Source organism: Maniola jurtina, chromosome 9 (assembly GCF_905333055.1).
Source record: "Maniola jurtina chromosome 9, ilManJurt1.1, whole genome shotgun sequence".
In the NCBI taxonomy this organism is placed as follows: domain Eukaryota; kingdom Metazoa; phylum Arthropoda; class Insecta; order Lepidoptera; family Nymphalidae; genus Maniola; species Maniola jurtina.
This window is the reverse complement of record NC_060037.1, coordinates 12,367,328-12,378,686: the sequence shown is the minus strand read 5'-3', so window position 1 is coordinate 12,378,686 and position 11,359 is coordinate 12,367,328. Positions and strand designations below refer to the sequence as shown.

Here is an 11,359-nt window from a genome sequence, read left to right as displayed (position 1 = left end):
GAACTACAATTTAAAAATATTGTAGTGTGATCTAATTACTGTTATTTTACTCTTGGTTTGAATGTTTGTACTCAAGTTATAGGTATGTGGCAGGAAACACGGCACGGGTTTAGCACCGTAGCAGTTCGTATCAGGAATCAACGTCAAGAACAATTTGACTGACATAATAAATAATCAAATCTACTCATCAAATGAATTCTAAGAATTAATTCACACGAACCTTAAAAAATCATTGCGTTAAAATCCGGCGTTGCGCTGAAAATACGACAGTGCGCGATAAAAAAGCGATGACGTGTGAACAGATACTTAGGAATGCATTTGTTCTATTTGCACGCTTTTATAACGGACGTTAAAAAAGCTCTCGTATGAATGAGGCCTTACAGAACAGCAAGAAACCGTGAATGTGGTGTGATACGCCCTTACCGCGTCCGTGTTTTCTGCTACGTATAACTTAAATACCTTCAAATCAAGAGTGAATAAGCTTCGTCTGTCGTTAACCGCAAGCCTATCACTCAATAAAGAAATTGTATTGTGCGGAGTAGACTTTATACTGTAGCACAGAGTATACATATAATAATTGTAGGCTCATTCATAGCCATAAAGTCGCAAAGGGTTCATCACAAACATCTGTTCGAGTAATTTTCGTAATTAAACTGTGAAAGTAGGACGATGTTACTCGTCGCGAGTAAATTTCGCGCTTTATGTTCCAAATTGCGGTTTCCTGTACGTTATTGCCTCGGAGCGTGATGTTAACGTTCTGAAACAAAAGAGTTCAGATTAATTTATGATTAAGATCCATCATCACAATATCATCATGATCAACCCATCGCCGCCGGGTCGCCTCTCATAGTGAGAAGGGGGAGTGGGGGGGGGGGGGGGGGGGGGGGTTGGGGCCATATATTACAGCGCTAGCTGATGCCCAAGATTTCGCTTGCATGGTTATAGATTTTTTTTTAAATCCCGTAGGAACTCTTTAATTTTTCTTGATAAAAAGTAGCCTATAACCTATCTCCATTCTAAATTTCATCCAAATTCGTACATTACTTTTTGCGTGAAAGAGTAACAAACACACATACAAACTCTAGAATTCCAGGAATCCTCCGGAATGGAATGGAATGAAAAGATTGTAGGCGCATAAAGCTCTTAATGGTTGCCCACGTCTGATATAGTTGAGGGCATTACAAGAAGAAGGATATTCCAGCCTTAATAGGAAGTTAAAGGCAACAGTATTAATAATGCGTGTTGGACTTGAATCCATTAATATGCAAACCTAAGCAAATTCTACTTAGGCAACTCCCTTAAGCCATTTAGACTGGATGTTGTTGATAGTATTAATACCTACGCCTTGTAAACTTGTTAAGGGCCTGGTAGATTTACATTTATTGGAATACGATTATCTAATAGACAATATACAAGCCTAATTTACATGTAATTGGATTATCGCAAGGTATCTACCTACTAAGCTTCCTGAAAACCTTATTAAATGAAGGTTAAAAAGGCTAGATTTCAATAATTGACTTAGATTTAAGTTTTTTTTGGCTGTGGATAGTAAGAGCTAGGTAAATAAGTAAGTTTTAGACTGGTAACCACAATATGAAATTAAACGTAGACACTGCTGTAGACATATTCTTAAACATTTGGTGTAGGTAACGACTTTTATGTACACTAAATGGGTTATTTGAAACAAAAATTATGTTCTATGAAACTGTCAAAATGAGTAATTAACCCCCGACCCAAAAAGAGGGGTGTTATAAATTTGACGTGTATATCTGTTTCTTTGTATCTGTCTGTGGCACGGCAGCTCCTAAACTAATGAACCAATTTTAATTTAGTTTTTTTTGTTTGAAAGGTGGCTAAATCGAGAGAGTTCTTAGCTATAATCCAAGAAAATCGGTTCAGCCGTTTGAAAGTTATCAGTTCTTTTCTAGTTACTGTAACCTTCACTTGTCAGAGGTGTTATTTTTTAATTTACACTTGTTTAGGGTATCAAGATATAAGCAAAAGCAAGTTGCAACCTTGTTGCAACCCCCAATTTTATTAGTTACTAATGATCCGTAGTAGGTATCGGTTAGTGCACTCAAGTTAAAGGTACTTACTTTTATATTGAAGGCTTAATATCCTTGGTGTCGGTGAACTGCGATTCTTCATCTATTAATTGTAAGTTTATATTCTCAGTCTTTGTATGAAAGGTTGCTGATACAGTTTTTTCTTCTAACAAAATACTTTCGATTTCAATACCATTGTCTTTCTTGTCGTTAGTTTCTAGAATTCGTTGCTTTATCGAGGGGCCTCTATTGAAAGATGAAGCTAACAGAGTTTCTTGTACAGTTTCATTGCCGTTACATATTTTATCAGCTTTGTGGGTTGGCATCCGACCAGAGTGATAACTGTTCCTAACTCCACTAGACGTTTCAAAAAATGGTAGTACTTGCTTAAATTCTTTTCTAAAGTTCTCATTCAACCACGCGTACAAAAACGGATTATAACACGTTGACGCCATTGCCATTGAATGAGCAAGGAAGAAGGAAACGTAGTAATAGTTCCACTCAGTCATTTGGGCGTAGAAGTCGTTAAATATATTTATAAGATTCAACGGAAGCCACGATATACCGAATATGGCTACCATTGAAATTAGCATTCTATTAGTTCTCTTTTTCCTATCTCTATCCGCTTCTTCTCTTCTAGTATTCTTAGCACCCGGTTTCGACCGGGCGCGGTCGTTTAATCTTATACTAACACACGTGTAACAAATTGCTATTACTAAAAATGGTATTAGAAATTGTAGAACTGTTGTGAAGACACCGAATATCTTCCTCGATTTGTCAGAGGGCCAACTTTCCTCGCAATAAGTTCTGTTATTAGTTATCTGTATCCCCATGAACAGACCATAGGGGCAGGTGACTACTAGAGAGAACACCCATATGAAAATTATAATGAAGACGCACGTGGTGAGTTTCATTCTTGGATGAAATGGGTAGATGATGACGAAGAATCTGTCTATGGCTATAGACGTTAGTGTGAGGGTAGATATGTAGACGCTCGTACCCTGCGCATACGGCATGAGGTGACAGAGGAGTCTTCCGAACACCCATCTTCCAATAAATGTGTACATAGGCGTCAAAGGTACAGCGAAGACGCAGAGAAGTATGTCCGATAAAGCCAAGTTGGTTATGAAGAGGTTGGTAACAGTTTGCATCGCTCGATTCCGGAAGACCACATAGCAGACCAATACGTTTCCAAATACTCCAAGAACGAAAATAATCGAGTAGAGGATACAAAACGCTACTTGAACTATCTTCACATCAATAATATCAGTTGTCCTGTTTGATTTTGGCTCTTCCAGCAATTCTACTGATTCTCCTGTCAGTGTTTTGGTCAAAATCAAAACTCCTCCCACAAAGGATGAGCCGTTTAGATTCATAGTAGAAACATGTTTGCCACTTAAAATATCGTCGTAGAAATCATCATAAGACACCATCTTAACCGTAGTGTAACTGTATTGTGTTCGGTTGCAGAATTACTCGCCAATCCATCTGTAAAGAAAAAGGGCATGTTTAGAATAGAATGGGACATTTAAGGTCATAGCTTATTTGAGCCACCCGGCACCCGAATTGCACCGCCTTGCCCTGTGCGGTTAATATTCGAGGATCGCCTCGCTCACAAGCTGTCTACACGCTGACGGCTAGACTGCTTGCATGCTTTCCTTGCGTTGACCGCTCATTACCCTCGTTCTAAGAGAACCGCGCGTTGTCTGTGAGTGAAACACACGTGTAGATCTAATGCCAACCGCTGACAATCTAATCGAAAATTTGTGAACCACGCGATGTTCATTTGAACCACGCGGCATTGTCGTTGACCACGCGAAGTTTAACTTCACCCATGGACTATCTGGCGACAACGAGTGGACACCGATCGACAAGGTGGTGCTAGCCGGGCACCGGGTGCCGGGTGGCTGTAATGAGCTATAACCTTAAGTTTGAAATTAAAACTATTTCGAAATTCTAAGAAAACAAAGTGTTATCGTCGCTGACTGTACGTTCACCGAATTCATAATGGAGGTAATCGCATAAATTGAATTGTGCGTTAGAACCGTGGGCTCTCCATTAATTTGCGACAACATTAATTTACTTTTTACGACTCCAAATGTTTTCGTGTTGCCATTAAAATTAATTGTAGCGTGTTTAAGTAGGAAGCTTTCAGCTGTTTCATTTAATACTCCGATCTTTGTTACTAATGAAATACATTTTCTTATTCAATATTTTATTAAATAAAATAATTGTGAAGCAGTCTTCGGCAAGGTTGTTACGGAACTTATTTTAATCAACATTTTAAGGCTATAGTTTTCAATAGAAATGAACTAACTGAATTCTGGAAAATCTGGAAGGCCACTTGAAAAGTTTTTAAGAGATAATCTCCCAAAAACTCTTCAATATAATTAATTAATGGAAGAAGTGACGACCAAAGAAGTGGAGAGGAATAGGACGTGAAATAGGAGAAATTGAAATATGATTTAAGGCCGATTCACACTAATTGCATACATACATTTACGCACGTATCACGTGCGTAAATCCCTAACACACAGGGTTACGCCTACGTCCACGCTTTACGCAAGCGATGTGCCATGTTTCATCCAGTTCCATACATTACAACGCAATGGTACGCGCTACGTCTACGCTTACGCAGCCTGTGTGAACGAGCTATTATCGCTACCGCTTCAGAAAAGGAACAGAGAAGTCACCTGCCAGTGAAAATGTACTGTTTTATGTGGATAATAAATTGCTTGAAGCAATAAAAAGCTTGTCGGGTTTGCTGCCTCCCCAATCGACTTATTGACTGGTACGTTCTTATTTTATCTGAATATTTATTCGACGCTTTTATCATTAATATTATTATGCCAATGACCACTGGCTGGACTACTAGAAGAAACGGAATGGATTTGTACTGTAAGAAGAGCATACTTCGGTCGTTGGTTACACTTTTTAAGAGGATAGTCTAGTTGTCTACTCTCTCTTACAAAAAATGACAACTATGGTCTCATTAGATTCAGTACATCTTAATCTAGGCCCGTGCATTTTATTTTTTTAATATTTTAGTTTTAGAATACATTTAAAAAAATACTCAAGAAAGATTTTAGGTCAAAAATCTGGATATTTAGACGCAACGTAACTTTTAACATAAGCAACATATTATCTTTAAAATTAAAACGTACGAGCATAGTTGTTCATTATATCTACAACATTTCTAAAAACTATGACAATTGGACTACATTTACGGGGAGAAACACGTTTTCGCTTTTTGTATACAAAACAACTAGACGATCCTCTTAAACTCTTTTCTATACAATTGTATCGGGTGTCTATTTTATTCTATTTGTTGTTCTAGAATCTAGATCTATAACTAAGCATGATATCGAGTTATTTTCATTATCTACGCTCCAAAATAATAAATATAGCAAAATTATATTAATTTTGAAAGTTACGACCCTTGAAAGTCTCTGATACGAATAAGCCGGATTTTCAAGGAACTTCGTGCGTAAATAAACCAGTAAAAAAAGGTCATTGATGAGTTGTATGCGGAAGGATCCGGGAACCCACCGCATTATTAACCCAAGAGTACTCCTACCATAAGCCTGTCATTAATGGAAAAGGGTCGCGACCTGCAGCAATGAGGAACATAACGAATTTTAATTTAGAGTCTTTCGACTGTCACTCGAAAAAAAAAAAAGACTTACGACTGGCGCCTAAACTTAAAGCCACGAGGTTTGATAGTTCTAAATTAAAGTTGGTTTGTCTGTCTTTTTCTTATTATATTGGTAAAGAAAAGATGCGAATACTCTAAAATTTAGTTACGCTCAGAACACAGGCTCAGAATTAGTAGATACCTACCATGTCTCAGCTCCAGTAATGACATGCCAGCTCTACGTGAAATCCATACAATCTCACTTTATGCGATTTAGTACTTAGAATTTACGATATTCGGAGTAATGGGTTCCGAGTTCCGACGTTAACTGTTGCCATGACGACCGCACGTCACTCGGTGCACCACGCGTGGCAAATTTCAAAATCAAGCTTTGGCTTATAAGCCTTGGTAATATTAAGATTGATTCTCGAATTCAATATCAATATTGATTTTCTCATGATTTCCTTGTAAGCTAAATATACTTCGATACTCGTACGTGTTCAGAAGCCGAAGTATAATACAATTATTTATTAGTGCCACATAATAATATCTCTTTGGGAATTTTGAACGACAAAGCACTGCAAAAGCCGTGACAAAGCATTGTCGCGCTGATAGTGCTTGGACTGCGAGTGTAGCATAGAATACTGAGAATTACGTGAAAATTGTTTGTTTTTTTTTAATAATATTTTCTTTATTCTGGGGATTATTGATTGGGAATATTTGTTATCAAAAATATTAAAGCAGTGTTCTTTCATAAGCGGATTTTCCCTATATGTATATTAGTACCTAGTACATCCATTAAGAGGGGTCTCTCCGTCACTCGCTCCATACAAACGTAGTTCCAATTTCATTTGCATATTAAGCAACCAAAGTCCATGAAATTTTGCAGACATATTCTAAAAACTAATATCTATGCCTGTGATTTTCCAAATTTCTGTTAAAATATTCGGTTTCAAAGTAACGCGGTCTTAAAAATTCACATACAAATCTTTGAGCCCCTGTAATATTAAAACTACATACATACCCATTTTTAGAAAAATCTAAAACACCACAGGCACAGATATTAGTTTCTAGAATTATGTCTGCAAAATTTCATGGACTTTGGTTGCTTAATATTCAAATGAAATTGGAACTACGATTGGATGGAGTAAGTGACGGAGAGAGCCCTGTTAAGTAGGTAAGTATATTATAAACACCGAAACTCCGGGGCAAATGTTGCTTTTGTAGTGACGCATTCTGGGATATTCCCACGACTATTAAGGAGGATATTTTCTATTTGTCTAGTTGTCTAGTCTAGCATAAATGAATTGAAACAAGTATCTGCAATGAGAGAGTTTATTATTTATATTCTATCTTCTGAAACACAATTTTATAGTTGTTCGAACCTGCAAGTCAAAGTCAAATCATTTACCTATTCAAAATAGATACCATTGTACTTTTGGATTGTCGATTATTGAATTTGTAACATAATTATGAGTATGTAATGGTGATAGGTTTTCGAATGTTCCCAGGTCTGACAAGGCAACAAACTCAGCCCGGTGTAAATCCTATCTAGATAAAATAAAAGTCGAAAAATGCTTTTGAGTTAGACCTAAAGTGACGTAGCCTTAACTTCTCATTGCCTAACTAACATAGATATGTAACTAACTCACTAACTCATTATTTCTTGGCAGTTTTTCGAAAATAATTACAGTTTACAAAAAAATTAGCGCAAATTATTACTATCGTAAGACGCGAGTTTATTACAACTTTTTTTTTATTAAAACGATGCTCCTGAAAAAAGAATATTTACACAATCGTAGATTATGTAAATGATGAAAGAATGTAAATCGAATCTTTGAAAAAGCCATCGCCGAGTTTTTTGCTGGTTCTTCTCGATAGGAAAAGCATTCCTTATATTATTCCTGCATATGATGATTCGAAAGTGCTTGTAAAAATTTATTTGAATAAAAATATTCCTTTTCTACTCTATTTATTTTAAGGGAAAGAATAATATTTGAAAGTATTCCTGTAAGCGATGTATGAAAAACATGTGCGTCGTAAAAGTATAAAAATAGATTTCATAACGTGAAACAAATAACAAGGACTATTATATAAATGCCATGCTCTCGAATTCATAACGGGCTTATGTTAAAGGTCACAGATCCTATTTTTGATTTTGAGGAATGTTTCCCATTTTACCCCAGAAATCCGAGTATAATATAAGACCCGGTATCCACTTAATAGGGCTCTCTCCGTTACTTACTCCATATAATCGTAGTCCCAATTTCGTTTGAATATTAAGTCCATGAAATTTAGCTGACATATTCTAGAAACTAATATCTGTGCCTGGGTGTTTTAGATTTTTCTAAAAATATGAAGTTTTAAAATTACAGGGGCTCAAAGATTTGTATGAAAATTTTTAAGACCGCGTAACTTTGAAACCGAATATTTTAACAGAAATCTGGAAAACCACAGACATATGTAGATATTAGTACCCGAAACGTTTCTACAAAATTCCATTGAGTATTCAAATGAGAGACGAACTACGTTTGTATGGAGCGAGTGACGGAGAGACCCTTCTTAAGCGGAGCGGAGAGATGTGTTCAGCAGACTAATCAGATTATTGACAGATGATGGTCAAGTGCGAGTTTGACTCGCATACGAAGAGTTCTGTACCATTGTACAAAAAATTGCAGTTTAATTTTTTTTAATTTTAATGACGGCCATTTAGAAATTTTCTTTAAGTATTTATTATTATAGTGGCAATATAAATATTATAGTGGTTCACATTCTGTAATGAAAATGAAAATGTCTGAATATTCAATTCTCTCACGAAATACAACCCACTCACAGTCAGTCAGACGGACGGATGGACGGATGGAATGGATATTGGCACACAATTTTACCCTAAATAACATTTTTATATGGTACGATTAAGTATCTGGATAATTAACTGAAACACTTCGGACCACTTTTCCAAAGATAATGAAGCAATTTGAACAAAGGTAGGCATTTTTTAAAATAAAAATTTAAACACTGCTTTAAGCACCTTGGGACCCCAATATCTATCCGTTACTCGAGTTTAAATGTACCGATATTGGTCTATAATCCTGTCACTTTTACTCGGTATCTAGATAATTCAGTGACCACTTTTGGAAAGATAGGCACTCGGAAGTAATATTGGCACTCAAATATTATTATCATCAATTTTATCTAATCGAGACACATATTCATCGCACTAAAAGTATTACATTAGGTACATGAACACCTAACATGAATCATTTTGAGTTTTAAAAATTTTCAAGCGATGCTTCACGAACGTTTTGCATGTAATAGTCCGATCTGTAGCTACACGACGAAAAAGTGCCAGAATACAGCGTTTCGTGAACAAGATAGGTAGGTATCTATTTCAGGTAAGGTTATAGTAACTAAAAAAGAGCTCATAACTTTCAAACGGCTGAACCGATTTTCTTGGATTATAGCTAAGAACACTCTCGATCAAGCCACCTTTCAAACAAAAGAAACTGAATTAAAATCGGTTCATTAGTTTAGGAGCTATGATGCCACAGACAGATTCACAGATACACAGATACACACGCCAAACTTATAACACCCCTATTTTGGGTCGGGGGTTGAAAATAAATTTCAGCGATTTTTACATGTCTATACCTACCATTAATATAAAGTGCCTGTTAAATACTCTGATAAATACTGACTGAAATAAAATAACACCAAGTAATTCTGTATACTATAGCCAATAGGTATACAGATACTACTTTGTAATCAAAGCTTGTAATTTCATACATTATACCGCGCTTTCAGCTCTCTAATTGGATATTTCATTGATGACGTCATAATATCATTACAGCGAGTTATTGCAAGGGCGGAATCGAAACACGAGTATGACGGAAAATGGACGGAAAGCGACTTCATTTCGCTTAATTAATAATGCTATATTTATGAAGGCTTCGAGAATCCAGATCCATAGGTTTTGAAGCGTACGTATACTTTAAGAACGCTCTTCTTCTTCAGGGATTTTTTCGACATTTTGCACGACAGATCAAAACTATTACGAATAAAAATAAATAAAAATCTGTTTTAGAATGTACAAATAAAGCCCTTTCATAATATGATACCCCACTTGGTATAGAATATCTTACTTTGAAAATTGAAGCACTTTTTTTTCTGTGATGTAACCACAAATTCACGGTTTTTGGATTTTCTCCTTTAGGTACTTGTGTTATAAGACCTACCTATCTGACGAATTTCATGATTCTAGGTCAACGGAAAGTACCCTATAGGTTTTCTCGACAGACACGACCAAGACGACAGACGGACAGACAGACAGACAGACAACAAAGTGATCCTATAAGTTCCGTTTTCCTTTTGGGTATCCCCAGACCCTTCCGCACGAGTTAGCAATAATCGTCGATACGCTGTCAGATACCATTTCTATTACCTATCTTATTAAGAATTCTATGATTTAAGAGGGTCTCTCCGTCACTCGCTCCATACAAACGTAGTTCCAATTTCATTTGAATACTAAGCAACCAAAGTCCATGAAATTTTGCAGACATATTCTAGAAACTAATATCTATGCCTATGGTTTTCCAGATTTCTGTTAAAATATTCGGTTTCAAAGTTACGCGGTCTTTAAAATTCACAACAAATTTTTGAGCCCCTGTAATTTTAAAACAACATATTTTTAGAAAAATTTAAAACACCACAGGCACATATTAGTTCCTAGAATATGTCCGCAAAATTTCATGGACTTTGGTTGCTTAGTATTCAAATGAAATTAGGACTACGATTGTATGGAATAAGTGACGGAGAGAGCCCTTTTAAGTATAGTACTGTTCAGCCGAGAGCGATATCTTAGTCGTCCATTGATTAATCATTTGTGTATTTGATTTGCGGTCGACAGTGACGGATTACTACGATCAAGTTGTGTAATTTGTTTTGTGTTTGCAATCGGAGTTCGCTTATTACTTAATTAGAAGGTTAATTGTAACATGTACTTGCATTAACATTGTTAGTATAATTAGTATTGTTAGTATTGTGTAATAGGTATAAGTTGATAGTAATAGTTCCAACTTTGAAATTGTGCATAGTAAGGTTTACGTCTCTGGTGTCGGAGCAAAATGGGCGTCGAGTATGTTGGTGGATTTGTGTGGTGTTGCGTGGTGGTACTTGGGGTTTGCTTGGTGGCTGGCTTTTCCTGCATGCTTAGCAGTGGGAGGGCGCGTAGTGCATGTTGTACCATTTGGATTTGCCTTTTTTAGCGAATTATAACAAAATAAGCTTTTGATTCTTTGTGTATAGATCCGTAGCGTCACCTGGCATAAAATCAGCGCTAACTAAGCGTGGCAAGCAATTGTTGTTATACGTATTAGTAATAGTTTGATACCTTCCAGAGTTATCAAAGTTGATTAAAAGGATGGACTGTGAATAGATAAGGGATGGACAGACACACTTTTCCATTTATGATAGGCTCTTTGTGCACTCATTCGTATTCAATTCGTATTCGCTGTAGTAAAAATACGATTCAAAGTGGCAATCATACAAAACGTACGTGCGCGTGTGCACTCATTCGTATTTTTGCGATTCGTATTTTCGAAAACGAATGCGGATTGATCCGTATTTTCATGGATTCGGATCGGATGCAGTACATAATCGCTCTTACGCACTAACATCGATG

The 11,359-nt window shown here is 36.4% G+C and overlaps 1 protein-coding gene across 1 annotated transcript in view; it reads right to left on the bottom strand.

Annotated features, from left to right (window-relative positions):
- Window positions 1–357: 357 nt before the first annotated feature.
- Window positions 358–11,359, bottom strand: part of LOC123868536 (prolactin-releasing peptide receptor-like) — a 79,548-nt gene continuing 68,546 nt past the window's right edge. The window contains exons 2-3 of the mRNA XM_045911094.1: window positions 2,097–3,533; window positions 358–757 (exon numbers count right to left, since the gene is read on the bottom strand). Of these exons, the coding sequence (XP_045767050.1) occupies window positions 2,099–3,478 (1,380 nt within the window). The 5' untranslated portion in view covers window positions 3,479–3,533 and the 3' untranslated portion in view covers window positions 358–757; window positions 2,097–2,098. The remainder of the gene's footprint in view (window positions 758–2,096; window positions 3,534–11,359) is intronic.